Below are 21556 nucleotides of genomic sequence, written 5' to 3'. Positions count from 1 at the left end.
CGCATCTTTAAAAACACAGGACTGTTCAGAAAGCTGCAGAAGGGACTTTCTTTCCTGATGGGCAGATTACCACTGGTGATTTTGAAATGCCAATAGTGATCGAGCCTCCTCCTTACTCCTATGACTCATGAAGCTGAACACTGGTCACGTCAACGGCACCAAGGAAAGATTCAATTACCAGTTCAACAGGTGCAGAACAGCAGTTGAATGTGGCTTTGGTAGACTGAAGGAGCGCTGGCGTTGTTTACTCACAACGCTGGATCTCAGTGAAAAAAATCCCAATGGTTCTAGCTGCCTGCTATGTGCTGCATAATATCTGTGAAGCAAAGGGGGGAAAGTTGCCATCAGGGTGGATGTGGAGTCAGGGCCAGATTAACTTTTTGTGGGCCCGGCCCCAAACATATTTGTGGGCCCCCCGGAGGCAATGGGGCATGGCATGGGGGGGGGTCAGGGTCAGTGAGGGGCCAGCCAAGGGCAATGGGGCACAAAATGAGTAATAAATTTAAAAAAAAAATTCAAGTTTAAAGCAAATACATTAAACCTTAATAAATGTATGGAACAAAACTTAGAGAATGGGAAGGAATATTCATGCCCATTGTAGCTGCACATCCAGCAACCATGGTTCTCACAGGTCACTGTATATGAAGCTGTGGTTGCCCTTAATGTCCCCTGTTGTGGACTGGTAGGAGTAGGGATGTAGCCCCTGAACCCATGTGAAGTGTTGAGGTGGGTGGAGGGAGGTGTTATAGTGGCATTCTCCATGGACTGCAAAGGATGGCGAGCCTGGAGTTGTTGTACCTGTCTATCCACAACAAACTGCAGCATCTGTGTTTGCTGCCGGAGAAGCCCCATTATATCTTGGTGCATCTCCCTCTCCTTATCATAGAACTGGACAGGACCTTGAGAGGTCATCTAGTCCAGTCCCCTGCACTCATGGCAGGACTAAGTATTATCTAGACCATCCCTGACAGGTGTTTTTCCAACCGGCTCTTAAAAATCTCCAATGATGGAGATTCCACAACCTCCTTAGGCAATTTATTCCAGTGCTTAACCACCCTGACAGTTAGGAAGTTTTTCCTAATGTCCAAACTAAACCTCTCTTGCTGAAATTTAAGCCCATTGCTTCTTGTCCTATCCTCAGAGGTTAAGAACAACAATAATTTTTCTTCCTCCTCCTTGTAACAACCTTTTACATACTTGAAAACTGTTATGTCCCCTCTCAGTCTTTTCTTTTCCAGACTAAACACACCCTTTTTCCCCCGCAATCTTTCCTCATAGGTCATGTTTTCTAGACCTTTAATCATTTTTGTTGCTCTTCTCTGGACTCTCTCCCATTTGTCCACATCCTTCCTGCAATGTGGTGCCCAGAACTGGACACAATATCCCAGTTGAGGCCTACTCAGCGTGGAGTAGAGCGGAAGAATTACTTCTCATGTCTTGCTTACGACACTCCTGCTAATACATCCTAGAATTAAGTTTTCTTTTTTTGCAACAGTATTACACTGTTGACTCATATTTAGCTTGTGATCCACTATGACCCCCAGATTCCTTTCCACAGTACTCCTTCCTAGGCAGTCATTTCCCATTTTGTACCTGTGCAACTGATTACTCCATTTAGGAAGGAACACTTTGCATTTGTCCTTATTGAATTTCATCCTATTTACTTCCAATCATTTCTCCAGTTTGTCCTGATCATTTTGTATTTTAATCCTATCCTCCAAAGCACTTGCAACCCCTTCCAGCTTGATATCGTCCACAAACTTTATAAGGGTACTCTCTATGCCATTATCTAAATCACTGATGAAGATATTGAACAGAACCGGGCCCAAAACTGATCCCTGTGGGATCCCACTCGTTATACCCTTCCAGCATGACTGTGTACCACTGATAACTACTTTCTGGGAATGGCTTTCCAACCAACTTTGCATCCATCTTAGAGTAGCTCCATCTAGGTTGCATTTCCCTAGTTTGTTTATGAGGTCATGTGAGATAATATCAAAAGCTTTACTAAAGTCAAGATATACCACATCTACCGCTTCCCCCTATCCTCAAGGCTTGTTACCCTGTCAAAGAAAGCTATCAGGTTGGTTTGACATGATTTGTTCTTGAAAAATCCATGCTGACTGTTACTTATCACCTTATTTTCTTCTCGATGTTTGCAAATTGATTGCCTAATTATTTGCTCTATTATCTTTCCGGGTACAGAAGTTAAACTGACTGGTCTGTAATTCCCCGGGTTGTCCTTATTTCCCTTTTTATAGATGGGCACTATATTTGCCCTTTTCTAGTCTTCTGGAATCTCTCCAGTCTTCCATGACTTTTCAAAGATCATCGCTAATGGCTCAGATATCTCCTCAGTCTGCTCCTTGAGTATTCTAGGATGCATTTCATCAGGGCCCGATGATTTGAAGACATTTAATTTGTCCAAGTAATTTTTAACTTGTTCTTTCCCTATTTAGCCTTTTCTGATCCTATCTCATTTTCACTGGTATTCACTATGTTAGACGTCCAATCAGCACCAACCTTCTTGGTGAAAACTGAAACAAAGAAATCATTAAGCATCTCTGCCATTTCCACATTTTCTGTTATTATTTCCCCCCTGCCCCACATTGAGTAATGGGCCTACCCTGTCCTTGGCCTTCCTCTTGCTTCTAATGTATTTGTAGAATGTTTTCTTGTTACCCTTAATGTCTCTAGATAGTTTGATCTCGTTTTGTGCCTTTCCTTTCTAATTTTGTCCCTACATACATGTGTTATTTGTTTATATTCATCCTTTGTAATTTGACCTAGTTTCCACTTTTTGTAGGACTCTTTTTTGAGTTTCAGATCATTGAAGATCTCCTGGTTAAGCCAGGGTGGTCTCTTGCCATATTTCCTGTCTTTCCTACGCAGTGGGGTAGTTTGCTCTTGTGCCCTTAATAATGTCTCTTTGAAAAACTGCCAAGTGTCTTCTATTGTTTTTCCCCTTAGACTTGGTTCCTGCTGGGACTTCTCAGCCTGGCTCCTGTCTGCTCTCTCTCTCTCCAGGCTAACTGCAAAATTCATCCTCCAGCCCCTCTGTTCACAGGCTGATGCAGCACTGGCTTGCAGGCACTCACTGAACATATCGTCTCGAGTCCTCTTCTTTCTCATCCTTCCCTGGCTCAAGGTTTCTGTGGTATGGAGGGGGAACTTCTCAAGGCCATAGTAGCACCTGCTACAGATAAAACACACAGAGGTACTCATAGACTTTAAGGTCAGAAGGGACCATTATGATCATCTGGTCTGACGCCCTGCATGCTGCAGGCCATAAAACCGTCCCTACCCCTTCCCTGGACTCTGCTGCTGAAGTCCCCAATCCTGTTAATAGTGACTTCAATCTGCAGAGACCCTCCTGCTAGAGATCCCTGCCCCATGCTGCGGAGGAAGGCGAAAAACCTCCAGAGGCTCAGCCAATCTGCCCTGGAGGAAAATTCCTTCCCGACCCCAAATATGGCGATCAGTAAGACCCCGAGCATATAGGCAAGAGTCTCCATCCTGATCCCTGTTAGCCAATATGCTATTTACCTACCATTGCTTGGTTTTCTTGACTACTATGTTTTACCATTAAACCATTCCCTCCATAAACTTATCTAACTTAATCTTAAAACCAGACAGGTCCCTCGCCCCCACCGTTTCCCTCGGAAGGCCGTTCCAATATTTCACCCCTCTGACGGTCAGAAACCTTCGTCTAATTTCAAGCCTGAACTTCCCCACGGCCAGTTTATATCCATTCGTTCTTGTATCCACGTTAGTACTAAGCTGGAATAATTCTTCTCCCTCCCTTGTATTAATCCCTCTAATATATTTAAAGATAGCAATCATATCCCCTCTCAGCCTTCGCTTTGTCAGACTAAACAACCCAAGCTCCTATAGTCTCCTTTCATACGACAGGTTTTCCATTCCTCTGATCATCCTAGTGGCCCTTCTCTGCACCCGTTCCAGTTTGAGTTCGTCTTTTTTAAACATGGGAGACCAGAACTGCACACAGTACTCCAAATGAGGTCTCACCAGCGCCTTGTACAACGGAAGCAGGACCTCCTTATCCCTACTAGATATACCTCGCCTAATGCATCCCAAGACTGCATTGGCTTTTTTTACCGCCACGTTACATTGTCGACTCATAGTCATCCTGCGGTCTACAAGGACCCCTAGGTCCTTCTCCTCTTCCGTTACTTCTAACCAATGCGTCCCCAGCTTGTAGCTAAAATTGTTGTTAGTCATCCCCAAGTGCATCACCTTACACTTTTCACTATTAAATTTCATCCTATTGTCAGTATACTCACAACAGAGAGCCAAAGACAAGGGAACACCCCCTTCCCTTGCTGCCCTAAAGTGTGAAACAAGACATGTTTATTAACACCTCTGCTTCGGAGTGCTTGTGCACGGCCCCACCCACAGCACCTGCCCTGGTGAGCAGGGCTGTCCCTAGCCATTTTGGTGCCCTATGCAGACCCGTCGCGGGGGGGGCAGGCCCCAGGCCTCCGGGGGCGGGTCAGCCCCAGGCCTCCACAGGGGGGCAGGAGCAAGCTTGGGAAACAAGGGGGAAACCGCCCCCCAGCACTCAACGGTGGCGTGGCTGGAAGCCAGCGGTGCGGAGCAGGTTGGGGCCGGGTTGCTCCACTTCCCGCTGCCCTGTGAGTGCAGGCCTGACCCCTGTTGCAGTCCTCAGGGGAGTGGGGGCAGGGCTGGGGCAGAGCAGGGGTGGGGGTCAGGGGGAAGAGGCGGAGCAGGGGCTGGAGCAGCACGCAGTTGTGTAGGGCACCAGGAAATTTGATGCCCCAAATTTCCTGGTGCTCTATGCAGCTGTGTACTTTGTGTCTGGGTAGGGACGGCCCTGCTGGTGAGTGTGGCCACCAGGGGTGAGGGAAATTGAGGGAATTACTCAGCTGCATGACGCTATGAGTACAGATCAACGGCACTGAATCCTGGCACCATTTTCCACAGACAGTGGCGATTGCAGCAGATCTCTCACTCCTGAGTAACAAAGGCACAGAGCACAGCTGGGCCCATATGCTGCTAGCCTGTGTATTCCACAGAGGTGCCCGAAGCGATCACTGACTGGCGTGGTGGGAAAGTGTCCCGCTGGGGAGGAAGAAACAAGGCACCCATCCCTAGAACCCTTTGGGACCGGATCACAGAGCACCCCCAGGGACATTGCATTGAGCTCTCTCAGGCGGATCCAAGGGACATCCCTGTGCACATAAACAACTGGTCCATGTGCCTCCCCTGCCCTACCCGCCTAACTACAGGGGAACGAAGAGCAGATAACAAGGCTCCCTCTCTTCCGTGTATCACTGCCTCTCCAGTACGAGTACATTAATCAGCAGTCGACAGCTGTGTCCTGTTAAGCTGGAGGCGCCATCGATACATCAGTGATGGGAAATACATTTACACACTTACCCGAGGTTCCTTCCCCTGCATCAGGCCCACCCGTGCTCGGCTGGCGGGACGGACTGGACTGCCTGCCCCAGCTCCTTTGCTTTCACGGGGCACTGCTGCTGGTCCCTGTCGGACCCCTTCTCCTGCATCCCCCAAGCAATCCGCTCAGAGAGGTCCACCTTTCTGTAGCTGGTCTCTTCTCCCCACCGGCCATGGAAGTCCCATATCTCCTGGAGCGCGTCTGGAGCGTGTAGTCAGCATGATTAGTGGGGCACTTGCACACAACAACGGAGAGTTGCTAGGTGTATTCACCAAGCCGGGCAATGGGGAAAAGGCATTTCAAAAATGTGTGGGGTTTTAAAGTGAAGGGTGGTGGTGGGGCTTCTGGTCTCCATGACCCCGGGGCAGTAGAGTTCACAACTGTGACCAGAGCGGTCAATGTCAGGCGTTGTGAGACAGCTGCTGGAGAACTGGTAGGGTTGACATAGGAATCGCAGGTTCTACGCTTGCTCAGTACTTCGAACACGGCTCAACGCCACGCCGGGCAGTGTTGTTACTGCGTCGCCATAATGTGGAGCTTACATCAGCGGGAGACAAATTGAAGCGTAGACACATACACAGCTAGGTTGATGCAGGGTGACTTACGTCACCCTAACTTCGTAGCATAGACCAAGCCTTAGACATAGCACCAAGTGTAGACAGACAGTAGGGTTAAAGAGCACGTTGACTGCTACCAGAGTCCCAGCTAACCCATTTTAAACCCCACTTTTTGTCTACACTTGGTGCTAAGTAGGGTTTAAGAATGTGTTAATTACCACCTTAGCTAATGGGTTCGCCAAACATGCCTCCTTTTCCCAGTCTGGCCAAGGACAATTACAGTCCTTGGAAGAGCCGGTCGCTGGGAGGCACAGGGCTCTTTCATGAATTAGCATTAGAAATCCACCAGGATTTAAAGGCTGTGCCATTTGTTCTTCCATGGCTCTAAACCGCTTTTACCTGCAGGCTGGTGGCAGCCAGCCAAACACAGGGCGAGCGGCCTCTTTCCTGTCCATTCTTCTCATATTTGTGTTGTAGGCGCTGGCTAGTGAGTATGTGCAGCACTGACCTCTACTGGACAAGATCAACTAGTGTCATAAGCCCTATTCTGCTGGCACCATATGGAGATTCTCCTTTAGCCTTGTGCTGTCAGTGGAGGAGGATCAGAGTTCTGTCCCAGCTGCCAGTGTGAAGGTTTGGGTGGCTGCAGCTCGGCCATGGATTTGTTGTGGGACCCGGGGGATTCTGAGCTCACCCCTGATGCCCTGCAAGGCCGAAGGGAGGGGAACTCGGAGCCAAGGGACCCTAGATTTTCAGTAGCACATGAAAAGCTGCCGGCTGATAAAGAGGGGAAAGTCACCCGCTTCCTCCACTCCTTAAGCAGATTTGCTCAGGATGTGCAGCCCCAGAATAGAGCAGGCAGGCTCATGCGTCAGCAGGATAACCCCAGCCCGGGAAGAGGAGGGGAGGCTTGGGAAGGATTAACGTGGAGAGGGACCTTGGGTAGGCAGCAAATGAGCAAGTAGCTTCCCATGCAATGTGGCGGTCAGGAAGCCAGTGGGATTAGGAGCATTTCAGGGCAGGGAAGGACGAGTTCTCTCCACCAGGAGAGGCTAACTAACGCGCCTATCGCCACTGGGTTCGTACAGGAACAGAGCCACTGCCTTTCCGACTGCGCGTAGCACTGGGCGGCTCAGCCCCCGAGAGCCAGTGCACAACCCAGCACCTGTACAGCTCCCTTCATCCGCAGCTCCCAAAGGCCTTCATCGGGTAGGGTGACCAAATGAGAGACGTGAAATATCGGGACGTGAGGGGGCTGCCAGCAGAGCAAAAAAAACCCCAAGAGCCGGCGGCGGAGGAAAAAACAAAAACACCAAAAAAACAAAAAAAAAACCAAGAGCCACCGGAGCATAGGAAAAATTGGTGGGGGCTGAGCACCCACCGGCAGCTCCACACCTCACCCACCCCCTTACCAGCTCGCCTCCGCTCCACCTCCTGCCACGTCCTGCTTCTCCCCCATCCCTCCAGCACTTGCGCCACCATACAGCTGATTAGCGCAAGCCTGGGAGGAGGGGGGAGGAGGAGGAATGCAGCGTGCTTGGGGAAGAGGCAGGGCCAGGGCGGGGATTTGGGGAGGGATCCAATGGGGCAGTGAGGGGGCGGGGCAAGGGCGGGAATTTGGGGAGGGATCCAATGGGGGAAGGAGGGGGCAGAATCAGGGCAGGGCCGGGGCAGGGGGGCGCGAGGCCCCTCCGCCTGTGTGCTAGAAGGCAAAATATCGGGACAATTCGCGTCTCGACCGATGTTCGGTCGGGACGCGGGACAAACAAACAAGTAAATATCGGGACAGTCCCGATAAAATTGAGACATCTGGTCACCCTATCATCGGGGCAGTGTTAACCCCGCTTTACTGATGGGGAAACTGAGGCAGCCAGCAGCAAGGGGACTCTCTCAAGGTCACGTCATGAGGCAGTGGCAGAATAAAGGGATAGAACCCAGGCTTCACACCTCCCACCCAGCCCGGGGCCCTGTCTCTGGACCTTACCACCGCTCCTTGGTTTGTTAACACTTCTCGGAGGCGATAAAACAGTCTACGAATAGCAGGAGCAGGGCGAAAACTGTCTGGCTTCCAGTACTGCTGCCAGGAGCAGCTCTTCTAGCAGAATGCCAGCCTGGCTCTCCGCTCCACCCCAGCACAGGGCAGGAGGAACAGCAAACGTGGGAATTGCTCACGAGGGCAGTCGCACGGGGGGAAACGGGCTGCGGAAATCTAGGGAGGAAGATGCTGCCAACGGCTTCAGCCAAACCCGTTCGCTGTGAAGACAGGCTGAGCTAGGGACAAGAAGTGCTCTTCGCCGTGGAGCCGGGCAGTAGAAAGGCTCCCACTGATAAAAGCTGGGACTCGTTTCCATGGGCTTGGGTAAGCAAAGCAGAGTAGGGCTGGAAGGGACCACGAGAAATCAGCAATTCCAACCCCCCCGTGCTGCTAGGGGGCTGGTGAGAGCATCAGGTGTGAGCTCCATACCCTTAGGCAGTGGTTCTTAACTAGGGGTATGCGTACCCCTGGGGGGACACGGAGGTTTTCCAGGGGGTACCTGAACTCCTCTAGAGATTTGCCTAGTTTCACAACAGGTTACATAAAAAGCACTAGTGAAGTCAGTACAAACTAAAATGTCATGCAATGACTTGTTTATACTACTCTCTACACTGAAATGTAAGTACAATATTTATATTCCAGCTGATTCAGTTTATAATTATATGGTAAAAATGAGGAAGTCAGTTATTTTTCAGGAATAGTGCGGCTGTGACACGTCTGAATTTATAGGCCTGATTTTGTAAGCAAGTAGTTTTAAAGTGAGGTGTAACTTGGGGGTACGCAAGACAAATCCGACTCATGAAAGGGGTCCAGTCGTCTGGAAAGGTTGAGAGCCACTGCCCTTGGGTATCTTCTGTTAAACCAAAGTCCATTTCCACTCAAGCCCAGGCCCCAGTGCATGTAGCTCTGCAGGACACGGAGTAATACGCCCCCGTGCAGTCCCATGCCCCCATCGGATCCTGCTGCCTTCCTCTTACCTGGGAAAAGCATTCCTTGGTTGGCACAGGCACGTGGGAACACTGCTTCCAGGAGCCCTGGGAGCGCACAGGCCTCATGTTTGCAACGTGGAGGGAACAAGGTTTTGCTCAAAAGTACACGGCCAAATCCTGCATTGATCTCCCTGGCGCTAGCCTGATTTACACCGAGGGGGTGAACCGTGTGGCGAGGGGGCACCGCACAGCAGGGTCGGCCTGAAAACAGGAAAAGAGCCTTTCTGCTTCTAACTCAGAAATGAATAGAGCCTGCCCAGGGCACAGATCCTCGCCGGAAACGTTCCCAGGGTCTATTCACTCAGCAGTAGCTAACTCTGGCCTGGGTGGCTCTGTGGTGCCCCCACTTGGCCGTGGAAGGAGCTGCATTCCCCTTCCCAGGTCTGCAGGCTGCCCAAGGCTGCCCTGGAGAACGCGACTCGGGGTGGAGAAGAGGGCCCAGTTCTGCGATGACTCCGCCAGGAGAAGCTGCCCCTCGGGTCTCATCTCCAAATGGGAAAATCCAGGCCAGCCCTGAGCACGCTTGGTACCATGATTCTGGGCAGAGCCATGGAGTGCTGCCTGGCACGGACGGGCTGGCTCCGTTTCTGGTGAGCAGAGTGGCCAGGCGATGGTAGTGAGCGGAGGGAGCACAGAACACCAAAGTGCTGCCTGAGCGTGAACACAGAGGAGCTGGGCAAAGCACGCCAGGTGCTTGGGGGGGGGGGGGGGGGGGGGGAGGGGCAGAAGAGCAACGAGCCCCCTAGTGGCCAATATGGCTAAGATGGCGGCAGGTCTGGCCAGACACCGGCTGGATCACAGGGGACATCCCATCACCTGGCACAACCCCAGCTGGTCCGTGCAGTGGGGTCCACACACACCTGGCACCAGACAGGAAAGGCAAGGAAGCCATCAGACAATGGATAACACCACTGTGCCAGCTGGCACCTGGCGGGCACCCCGCCCCCACTGCTCCACGATGGGGCAGCTCAGGACCCTCTCTGGCAGCCATCCTTACCGCCCCGCCCCACAAGGACCAGGCAGGAACCGAGCGGCCCCGTCACGGCAGGGTCGATCAGCTGGCCACAAGTGAGGCAGGGACTGAGTCGCACCAAACACGGAAGGGGCAAGTCCTCGCCCTGCGCGGCTCAAACCACGCTTCTCTGCATAGCAGGGCAACAGTCAGGTCACCCACGGCTTGAATTGCCCCTTATCTCCCACAGCCAGTCTGGCTCCAGGATTCAGTGCTAGACGCGTTGCCTGCCTGCCAGCCAGCTGGGGAGAGCCTAGTGCTAAGGGCACGACACGGGCACCAGCCAGTCTAAGAGGTGTCCCACCTGGAAAAAGAGTCGATGGAGTTCTCGGTCTGCTCGGGAGCTCTTTGGGAACACCGGGCATTGTACAAGGGAACAGGTGCGTGCAGATGCCGGATCCGGCAGGCCAATGACTCGCCCTCGGCTGGATTCACGCCATCCTGCCCCTCAGCCCTCTGCTCAGGAAAGCCAGTGCCCAGGTAGCCATCCATGCCCCGGGACAGGCCTTGCACTCACCCATTGTCCTCCGGCCACCGACCAGCCTGCCCCAGGAGAGCCTGGGAGAAGGAGCTGCAGGGAGAAGCTGCCAATGCAAAGTGGCATTTTGGAGCCAGAGGAGGGGCATCTAAAGTGTCACTGACTATTAACCAAGAACGGGTGCAGTGCCCATCCCCACAGCTTTAACCAGCACTGAGTCCACACACAGGCTTGGGTTTGGGGTTTTTTTTTTTTTTTAAACAGAAGTTTATGGTTATATGCAAATTAGGTCATTAAATGATTTGCATAAAATGTTCTCGCAGGACAGCGACTATTCCTAATTCCCCTCCCCCCCAGAAAGTAGCAACCCTACTCAGCCTAGCGCACTTGCACATCTACCCCCTGCCGGCGGGCACATGCCCCGGGTCACACGTACACACACCTCCCAGATGCGGGAGTGCAGCACTTTCACTCAGCCACCCCCCAAGGCCTTGCCTTAAACAGCATCCCCCCCTCTGGCTCCATGCACACCCCCTCCACAATGCAAGCATCTCTCCTAAACGCACGACAGACACACCCCCTCCCACCACTGCTCGGACTCACTCCCCTTGCGCTCACCCGTGCACTCAGCCTCCACCCCTAGCCGCTCCTGCTCGTACAAGTGCGCCGCTGCCTGATTGTCCCTGTGCCCCTGCCGGGCAGTCACACACTCCTGTGCCCGCATCTCTCGGGGTGCAATCACAGCCAGTCACTCACACCCACACAGCGTGCCTGCTACATGCCCTCCCTGCAGGCCCTGCACTCACCCCTTGCCACAGCTGGCACTCCCACATGGGCATGGACATCCAGCTGTGTGCACACACATCCTGTGTACATGGACTGCACTAACACTCCCACCTGCACTAACACACATGCTCACGCTCGTGCCATGGACACCCCCCTCCTACGCCCCCTGCCAACCAATCACAGCCTCCCAGGGCTACTCACACTCACCCTTCCATTCCTAGACTAATCCCCCTGCCACACGACTGCCTCATTCAGACACCCTGGACTCACGTGTGCACACGCACAATGCAGTATATGCTCCCTGCTTGCACTCAGACAAGCACCACTGCGGCCTTACACACTCCCCACTGCACACTAGTCCTGCAGAGCCTCCCAGACACATGACACATGCTCACACCCGTACATTGATTACACATCTGTCGCTGCAAATTCACAAGCACGTGCATTCACCCACACACACACAACTGCAGTCACGCCTGCAGCCCGTGCATTCACACACCATTCTCATGGACATGCACACCACAGGCTCACACACTTCTCCTCACATGCCCCCCCCCCGGACAGGTGCTGGTGCACAGATGCTCAAACTGCACCCACACCTGTCAAACTTACACAGGCACGCTCGATTCCCCAGCTCACACAAATGCACCGATGCGTTTGCACACCAGGCATATTCCCAAATGCTTCTCTCTCCCCCCCCACACACGCCTCCAGCACACACACACAGCCTCTATCACACACATCCCCCCCGCACACTCACCCTGCCCTTCCATGTCCAGGCGCACGCTGCGTGCCCACCCCGTGCACTCGTCCCCAGGCTCCAGGAGGGCTGTCCACACACCCCATGTCCGTCACTGGAATTGACAGCCCCCAGCCACTCCTAGCTATTGGTCAGGAAGAGGCGTCTGTGTTTGGAGGCGGAACCACGAGGCCGGCCCCGGCGCCGCCCCCGCCCCCGGCTGCCATACGGGTTCCTGCTGGCCATGGCGCTCTCTCCCCAGCCGGCGCCGCCCAGGGTGGGCCCTGGGAAGCTGACTTCCGCTTTGGGCGGCTGGTCTAAGAGCCCGCTGGCCTCGGGCCCCGCCTCAGCGGGCGGGGCCTGGCTCTGGCGCGCGCTGGCCCGCTCCTGCCGCAGGTAGCGCAGCTCGTCCCGGATGTCCGTCAGGACGCCCAGCAGGCGGAACTGCAGCTCCCTGTCCCGCGCCCGCTCCTCGCGCTGGGTGGCCCGCTCCTCCTGCCACATGGCCAGCTCCTGGTGGTACAGCTGGTCCCACTGCTCCTCCAGGTCCAGCAACCGGTGGATGTTAGTCCTCCAGCTCTCCCTCCTGCCCTCCCGCAGCCAAGAGCAGCCCAGGCCCCGCGGCGGCGGCACCGGGGCGGGGGGCTGGTCCTCCTGAGGCGAGGCAGAGGAGGGCAGGGACTCCTCGGTGAGCGCGCCATGCAGCGGGGAGCGCGCCTGCTGCTGCTGCTCCTCCTCCTGCTGCTGCTTCTCCCACGTGGGCCCCATCAGTACCCTGGGCAAGGAGCCCACCTCAGGGCCCTGGCTGCCCTCCTCCTCTTCCGGCTGGGAGGCGTCCAGCACCCTGCCCAAGGAGGGGATGTCGGAGACCCCTTCGTGGGCCCAGTCTGCGTGAGCGTCCACGTGATTGAGCGTGTCCTCGGGGAGGGAGCTCATGGAGCCCTGGGAATTGCACCGGCGGATGAGCATGGCCTGCCGGGATGCCTTCGCGCTTTCCTCTGCCGACAGCTGGGGCTCCGGGCCAGGCTGAAGGCCCATCGCTGCGCTGGGGCACCCGTCCCCCTCCTGGCCTTCCCGCTCTTCTTCCTCCGACATGGAGGCGTAGGAGACGAGGGACTCATTTCTCAGAGGCGGGGACATGGCCGACATCTCTGGAGTCCGCAGCTCCGGCCCCGATTCGGCTGAAAGAGAAGAGAAGCTACCAGGTCAGTCTATCAGCTTCACCCCCTTTGGCGCCATGGGACCGATTGGGAATCTAACGCCTCTCCCCACATCCCTGGGACCGCCCCAGGGTCTTCTTCTGACTAAAAATCACTAAAAGCAGCCACAGACACACACACCCTGGCAGGGCTGCATGGGCGCTGGTCAGACCCAACAGGAACGTTCCTTTCCCGACAGAGGCCAGAACCAGCTACTTCGCAGGCAGGTGTAAAAAGCCAGCGTTAGCAGATATGGGATAATCTGGCCCCCAGTGGGAGTCTCCTCCTAAACCCTAATACTTTGAAGCTGTCTTGGGCCCTGAATCATGAGGTTGTTACATCCCTTCCAACATCCTTTTGAGGATTAAGTTGGATAATGCTGGTTATTTTGGTCATCCATACAAATGCTCAATCTCTCTTGGAATCTTGTTAAATTCTTGACCTTGATGACATCCTGTGGCAGTGAGTTCCACAGGCAACTTGTGTACTGCAGGAAAAATGTTTATTGTCTTAGATCAGTTTGGAATTTGCTGCCTTTCCGACCGTCTCCTTGTTCTTGTGTTAGGAGACCTGGACACTAGAGGGCAGGAGCGCTGGAATAGTCACCCACAGTTTGAGCACTGTGAACACACAAGTGTTTGCCCTGAAGCTAACCGCTAGGCTGTTCGACGCTGACAGTGGGGACAAGACCTTGCAAAGAGTTTCCCTAGGAGTGTGTGGAGGGCTGAGATTTGACTATGGGGCCCTACTCCATTCCTGGTGCAACTTCCCTGGGGCTACGTAACAGATATGCTTGGCCCAGGTTCTCAGAGTCACAATCATTTCACCATTTTCAACAAAGACTCCTTCTCCAGCATCCCCACTGCAGCGCCTGCTGGAGACAGCACGTCACAGACAAGTCATAGACAGTGTGATCATTTTCCCCATGCTCAGGATTCCCCGGCTGACCCTTTAACAGGCACCAGCAACTGCTGCCCCCAGACAGTCAGCCTGGCCTTTGCTGTAGCTATCGGCAGCTTCCCCATCACCCCTACCTGAACTGCTCTGCCCCTCGCCTCGGCTGTATTCACAGATCACAGAAGGGTCTGGACTCTGGACCGCGAGCCGGGGCACAGCGGAACCTTCCACGTCAGGCAAAGAGGAGGGCTGCCCATTGGTGTCTATGTAGATGCTGGGGTGGCTGACTGCAGGCTGGAAGGACATGATCGATTGCTTGGACGCACCTGGGAAGAACAAGTCTGCAGGAGAAAGAGACGATTGACTTAAGAGAATAGAGACGATCATTCCGTAGGCTTCGTGTATCACAGGCTAGGATTCCCCTAGGGAAACATCCTATATGACTTTTCAGAGATCCCAGGGCCAGAAGGGACCATTGTGATCATCTGGTCTGACCGCCTACATGACACAGGCCAGGGAACTGCCCCAAAATGATTCCTAGAGCAAATCCTTGAGAAAAACATCCAACCTTGATTGAAAATGGTCAGTGATGGAGAATCCACCACCACCCTTGGTCAATTCTTCCAACAGTTAATTACTCTCGCCATTAAAAACGTATGTGTTATTTCCAATCTGAATTTGTCTAGCTTCACCCAGCCATTGGCATTGGGATGAAACCCACAGGGGCATGTAAAAATTACTCCAACAAACTATAGAACTTAAGTGAACTAGATCCTTTCTATAGGTTTTCTGAATGGTCCTATAAAATTCTATAGCAGGGAGTTCATTCTCTGATCAGCTCTACACGACGGTCCAAAAACACCCTACAGAAAGATCAGGATTTTCTATTAAGTCCAACTGGATATTTCCATTGTGTTTTTATATAAGCTACGTCTAGCCCCAAAACAGCCTGGATTTTTTGCAGTATATATTTAAACTAACAATTTGTGCCTGTATGTCCCTCTTTCACCAAAAGCTAGTGGTCTGATCTGAACTTAAAGGTGACCAGCAAAGGGAACGAAAATTGGATTTGGCCCCCTTTATTTATTTTTGGTCCTCTATAAGGTAGAAAAGGCCGCCTGAAATGGGTCTTTAAACAAACGAACAAAAGAATCAAGGTTTTGAGGTTTTGTTTGTTTGATCTTCAACATATTAAGAATGTCCAGTCTGGTCTTCCCTGCTTTACTGGCAGTTCCAGACATCTGGACTAGGAGTTCTTTCCATGTTTTGTTGAAGGAGGAGAGAGAGTCTTTAACCCTGAGGTTTTTCTCCCAAGTGTGTCTCATGTATTTGAGTTAAATAGTGGGTAACAAAAAGCAAATAAAACAAAGAGTTTTAATCATTCTGGAAAAAAAAAATCACTCTCTCAATTAGGCCCCACTTCTGCAAGGTACTTAAGCACATGCCTAACTTTAGCACCACTTCAGCAAAGCACTTAAGCATGTGCGTGGATAAGTATCACTGAAGTCCAATGTGCTTAAGTGCTTTGATTAAAAAGTTAGACAGGTGCATAAGTGCTTTGCTGAATCAGAGCCTTCATCAGGTGACTCTTGCATGATTTGTCTGATGTCATGTTCCTTCAAGTTCTACAGTAGCGCAAAGAGTCTCCCAGGAAAAAGAGGGCAGAGGACACCTACATTTCTAATGTAAAAACAAGCAGAATCCCTTGTGCCTCCCCATCGCCCCTATTTTAATTTTTGGATGTGGGGGGAGAAACTTGTCAACCCTCCTTGATACACCTGAGGACTTGTCGTCACTGCAGAGTTAACTCGAGCGCTGCCCAAATCCTGCCCCCGCACAAAAGCCCTGAACTCGCGTTGGCTGGCTTAGCCGAGGATATAGGCTAAAGCTCACGTGAGTATAACGCGTCAGCACGCGCAGCCAGTCGTCACAACTCCAGAACTATTTCCCGGTGGCACTGTTAACTCAGAAGAACACATACCCATGCAGTCAAAAGGGGGCACGAACCCATGATTTTTCCCCCGGCAAGTCACCTGCAAAAGGGATGCGATCAGGCTAGACGCAGTATTTCGAGGTTTTTAAAAACAAAAAAAGTTTTACAAAACCGAAGATCAACAGGAATATTTCCACCATTTTTTTTTTAAATTCCAGGGAAAACTATTTCCTTTAGTTTGGCTATTTGAGTATAAATATTTCCCAGCAGCCCTTGCCACCGAGAGTTTACAGTATTCTCCTACTGCAGGAAAACCCAAAAGGGAAACTGACTAGAAAAAAGGCAAAATTGACAGAGCTTTTTTCACCATCCTCTCTGAGCTAGCACAATAAGTAAATGTTCACCACGGACCAAGCCCCAGAGGGCCAGGGATTTGTTACATTACTATGAGGTGAGGCTGGAGTGTTCAGATGGTGACAACAGGGTGGAAACAGATGTTCATGAAAGCCCCTTTCCCTGGAGGAATGGTCTTCTAGCTCCATCTCCTTTACCCATAGACCTCCCCAACCCTACCACCATTGTGAGCTCATGTGGACCAGACCTGCTATCAGAGAAACCCAAAGCTTAGCTCACCGGGGTCAAAGATAATCTCGGGCTCTGAATCATGGCTGGCCTGTAAGAAGGTGGAGGCCACCATCTTCTCCAGGGGAGTGAGGCGGGGTTTGTGGAGAGGCCCCCCTGCCCTGTTCATAGGGGGATGCTTCTTGGAGGTGATCTTCTTCTTGACATCCAGCCGAAGGTCTCGCCACTTGTGCTTGAGGTCATCGATGGAGCGCTCGGTGTAGCCCAGGAAGTTGACCCGGCTCTGAATCTGGGTCCACAGCTGCTTCCGCCGCACAGGGTGAGCTCGGAGGGATTCGGAGCCGTAGAGGGCGCTGAAGTGCCGAACCACGTTCCAGACCAAAGTCTCTGTCTCGTCGTTGGAGAAGTTGGCTTTCCTCTTCCGGCCAGATGTGGCCAACCCCTGGGAAGCTGCGGCAGAAGTGGAAGGGGCACAGTTGAACCTAGGTCCCCACTCCTCTCGGTCGGCTCCCGAGGAAAACATCGGGCTCCGGGACCCAGAGGGAGCCGAAGAAGGAGGAGCAGAAGCCAGAGCAGCTGAGGAATCCATGGTGCCAGGGGGGAAAAGGCCTGGAGCCAATCTTGCTCCAGGACACAAATCTGGACGGAGATGGGTGGCTTGGGGAGATTAAATAACTGCTCCAGAGTGCCAGGTGGCGGGGGAGACGCTCATCCCAGCTTGAAAGCACCTGAGAGAAGAGAAAAAGCCAGAGGTAAACGCGGGCTCTCTAAGCACCCTCCTTAGACAAACCATCTTGTAGTGAAACAGTTAATAACCCCCAGTTTGACCCGGTAGCCCACTCCAAGCCTGGGATCCTCCGTGGGTGGAGAACCAGAGCTAACACCTGCTCGGTCAGACATGCATTACAGAAGAGAGACTTGCCAGTCCTGCTAAGCTCTCTGTGCCTCAATTTCCCCATATGTGAATGGGGATAATATGCTCCCTGGCCTCACTGGGGAGTTATGAGGACTGCAAGGTGCACAGAGACCACAGCGATGGGGACCAGCGAAGTACCAAAACAGCTGGATATCAGACCTGGTCCAAAATTGTTCACAGAACCCTGGTTTTCTGTCAGAAAATGCCCCTTTGTCAAAATCGAACCGTTCCACGGGAACCTGCCCATGCCAGCAAAATTCGGTTTAGAGAGGGGGGGAAACGGTGAAATCAAGCATTTGGACAAGGCTTGAAACGGCCCCTTGAGACTTTATCCAGGCGGAACGCTCTGACGTCTCATTTCAAAGTGACTTCAGAATTTGGTTTAGTGATATTATTATTTCATTTGTAGATATTACTCTATAGGTTATAAAATATAAGCTATAGCGCTCACACGCACCCATACCATGGAGATACACACACACACACACACAGCCATACCGTGGACACACACACACACACACACACACAGCCATTCCGTGGACAGAGCCATACCATGTACACACACAGAGAGCCATAGCGTGCACACAGAACCAGACCATGCACACACACACAGAGCCATACTGTGCACAGAGCCATACCATGTACACACACACAGAGCCAGACTGCACGTACAGAACCAGACCGTGCACACACACACACAGAGCCGTACCGTGCACACACACATACAGAGCTGTACTGTGCACACACACACACACACACAGAGAGCCATAGCGTGCACACACACACAGCCGTACCGTGGACAGAGCCATACCATGTACACACACACAGAGCCAGACCGCACGTACAGAACCAGACCGTGCACACACACACACAGAGCCGTACCGTGCACACACACATACAGAGCTGTACTGTGCACACACACACACACACACAGAGAGCCATAGCGTGCACACACACACAGCCGTACCGTGGACAGAGCCATACCATGTACACACACACACAGAGCCAGACCGTGCGCACAGAACCAGACCATGCACACACACAGAGCCATACTGTGCACAGAGCCATACCATGTACACACACACAGAGCCAGACCGTGCACACAGAGCCATAGCGTGTGCGCACACACACGCACACACAGAGCCATAGCGTGCACACACACACACACAGAGCCATAGCGTGCACACACACACACAGCTGTACCGTGCACAGAGCCAGACTGTGCACACACACACAGAGCCAGACTGTGCACACACACACAGAGCCAGACCGTGCACAGAGCCGTACTGTGCATACACACAGAGCCATAGCATGCACACACACACAGCTGTACCGTGCACAGAGCCATACCATGTACACACACACAGAGCCAGACCGTGCGCACAGAACCAGACCGTGCACACACACACACAGAGCCATACTGTGCACAGAGCCATACCATGTACACACACACAGAACCGTACCGTACACACACACACACACACACACAGCCATAGCGTGTGCACACACAGACTCACTCTCCAAGCTCAGCATTTTCTGCATACCACGGCCGGCTGGGGAGCTAATCTGCTCTGCTCTCCTCCCCCCGCCCCGGCGCTGAGCCGCTCGGAGGCCTCCTGCGAGCTCAGCCCGCCCGGCTGGGGGCTCGGGCCGGCCCCCCGCGTCCGGCCCCCCGGGCGGCTCCTGCGGCAGCGGCGGGGCTGGCAGGCGCAGCCTTTTGTTCGCTCTCCCCCTCCCCCGCTCGGTCCTGCCGCGGCGGGGAGCGGGGCTGGGGCTGCAGGGCCGGCCGGGGACGGGATTAGCCGGGGGGCGACTCCGGGCCGCCTGGGCCCCCCCACCCCGGGCAGGCCCTTCCCAGGGCCGGCCTGTGCACCGCCCGCTGCTGCTCCGGCCCCGCTGCCGGCCGGCGGCTGAGCGCGCCCAGCCCGGGGCGCCCCGGCCGAGGACAATGGGAGCCGCCGGCGGCCGGGTGGGCTCCGCGGTGCCGCGGGGCGCAGGAACCGCCTCCCCTCCGCCCCGGCGCCTGGCTCGGCTCCAGCCCGGCCGAGCCGCCGCTGCAGCGGGGAGAGGCGCGCGGAGCCCCCGGGGTTCGCCCCGCAGCCCGGGGCCAGCCTGGCCGGCGGCCCAAGTTCTGGTGCCGGGGAAGGGGCCCTGCCCGGCGGGGCAGCTCCAGCCCCCGCCCCCTGCAGGGACCCGCCGCCCCGCGCAGCAGCGAGTGGGTCCCGCCGGCGGCCAGAGCCCGCATCGCCCCCCGGCCGAGCTCGGCTCCGCTCCCGCGGGCGGCCCGCAGGGGGAGGGCGGCCAGGCGCTGCGCCCTTGTCCGCGAACTCCCAGCGCCGCCGCTCGCCCCGTGCGCCCCCGCCAGCCCCGCGGCCAACCTCCCACCTGAGCGGGGCGCCCGGCGGCAGCGCTCCGGCCCCCTGCGCCGCGGGCTGCGCTCCGCGCTCCGGCTCCCCGCGCCCGGACTCACGGCGCTGGGCGCTCCAGCTTCTGGGGCTAATGGCTCCTGACTCAGAGGAACTCGCCTTCATTTCCTCTGCCTCCGAGTGGCGGGCACGGCGAGCCTGCTGCTGCCCTCTGCTGGCTCCCGCCCTATGGAGGCTTGTTCTCCAGAGGGGGTGGTGGGGGAGAGAGGTCACCGACCGGGTTTGCTCGTTGGAGGCACCCCCTAGTAAACGGTTCTCCCCCCCACCCCTGTTGGCCTGGCACAAATGCTGCCTTCTCCCTCCTCTTCTTTCTTTCTGCTTGGTTGAGTTCCTCAACACCGAAACCGCAGGTGGAAAGAAGCCCCCAGGCCAGGAGAGACGGCCTCTACTCCGGGCTCTGCTACAGCCTTCCTGTTTACCCTTGGCCACATCCCCTAGCCTCTCTGTGCTTCAGGTCCCCAGCACTAAACTGGGGACAGTAATGCCCCCCTACCTCCCAGGGAGTAGGTGAGGATTAATCCATAACGATCTGGGAGGAGGTGCTCAGATGTGGGGGGTAGAGTGTCTAGGCAGATAAAAAGATTGCAGTTACATGAGGCAATTTTTCTCTGTTTCTGTATCGTTTTGTTTCTCTTATCTCCCAACCCCGGTCTGTTATATCCACTTGTTGCATCCTGTCTGACACCTAGATGGTAAACTCTCTGGGGCAACGACTGTTTTCTTTGTTACTTCTCTGTACAGCAGCTCGCACAATGGGGCATGTCTCTTACATTCAAACTGAGTGTAGGAAAAGGAATTTTAGAACCTAGAAAGCTACACCGCTGGGTCACATGCAGTCCATCTAGGGGGGGCCTGGGCAGGATATTTCCTGATGCATAATCGAGATCGTTTAGTCCAAAGCTGACTGTGAAGAGTTACAAAGGGCTCTCACTAAACTGGGTGACTGGGCAACAACATGACAGATGAAATTCACTGTTGATAAGTGCTAGGTAATGCACACTGGAAAAAATAATTCCAACTATACATACGAAATGATGGGGTCTAAATTAGCTGTTACCACTCAAGAAAGTGGTCTTGGAATCATTGTGGATAGTTCTCCGAAAATATCCACTCAACCTGCAGTGTCAGTCAAAAAAGTAAATGGAATGTTAGGAACCATTAGGAAAGGTAAGATAGATAAGACAGAAAATATCATAATGCCACGGTATAAATCCATGGTGCACCCACACCTTGAATACTGTGCCCAGTTCTGGTCACTCAAAAAGGACAGAGTGGAACTGCAAAAGTTCATCCAGGGTACGGAACCGCTTCCATCTGAGGAGATGTTCAAAAGATTAGGGCTGTTCATCTGAGAAAAGAGACAACTAAAGCAGGGTAGGATAGAAGTCTATCAAATCATGACTGGTGTGGAAAACAGGAATAGAGAAATGTTATTTATCTGCTTCCACAATACAAAAACTCAGGGTCACTCAATGAAACTAACAGGCAGCAGGTTGAAAACAAACAAAAGGAAGTACTTCTTCACACAACGCACAGTCAAGTTGTGGAACGCATTGCCTGGGGATGT

General features: G+C 53.7%; 1 protein-coding gene across 4 annotated transcripts; it reads right to left on the bottom strand.

Moving 5' to 3' along the window:
* Positions 1 to 511: 511 nt before the first annotated feature.
* LOC112060257 (uncharacterized) lies at positions 512 to 20237 on the bottom strand. 4 transcript variants are annotated; one of them, XM_065586608.1, is made up of 4 exons: positions 20089 to 20237; positions 16699 to 17375; positions 14270 to 14473; positions 512 to 13217 (listed from the first exon to the last, which is right to left on the bottom strand). In XM_065586608.1, the coding sequence occupies exons 2-4, from the start codon at positions 17234 to 17236 to the stop codon at positions 12178 to 12180; spliced, it is 1782 nt and encodes a 593-aa protein (XP_065442680.1). In that variant the 5' UTR covers positions 17237 to 17375; positions 20089 to 20237; the 3' UTR covers positions 512 to 12177. The 4 variants fall into 4 exon arrangements, with proteins under 4 accessions (XP_065442680.1, XP_023965478.2, XP_023965479.2 ...); XM_024109710.3 differs by having other exon boundaries at positions 20034 to 20187; XM_024109711.3 differs by having other exon boundaries at positions 19949 to 20148.
* Between the last annotated feature and the right edge of the window lie 1319 nt (positions 20238 to 21556).

The sequence above is a fragment of the Chrysemys picta genome, chromosome 2 (assembly GCF_011386835.1).
Source record: "Chrysemys picta bellii isolate R12L10 chromosome 2, ASM1138683v2, whole genome shotgun sequence".
Classification (NCBI taxonomy): Eukaryota; Metazoa; Chordata; order Testudines; family Emydidae; genus Chrysemys; species Chrysemys picta.
This window is presented reverse-complemented; position numbering and strand designations above follow the sequence as displayed.

Coding starts and splice junctions, on each gene's coding strand:
- LOC112060257 (XM_065586608.1), bottom strand. CDS start 17,236: ATGGATTCCTCAGCTGCTCTGGCTTCTGCTCCTCCTTCTTCGGCTCCC. Junction 14,474..16,698: donor CGAGATTATCTTTGACCCCG/GTGAGCTAAGCT, acceptor TTTCTCCTGCAG/ACTTGTTCTTCCCAGGTGCG. Junction 13,218..14,269: donor CGAGGGGCAGAGCAGTTCAG/GTAGGGGTGATG, acceptor CTTCTCTTTCAG/CCGAATCGGGGCCGGAGCTG.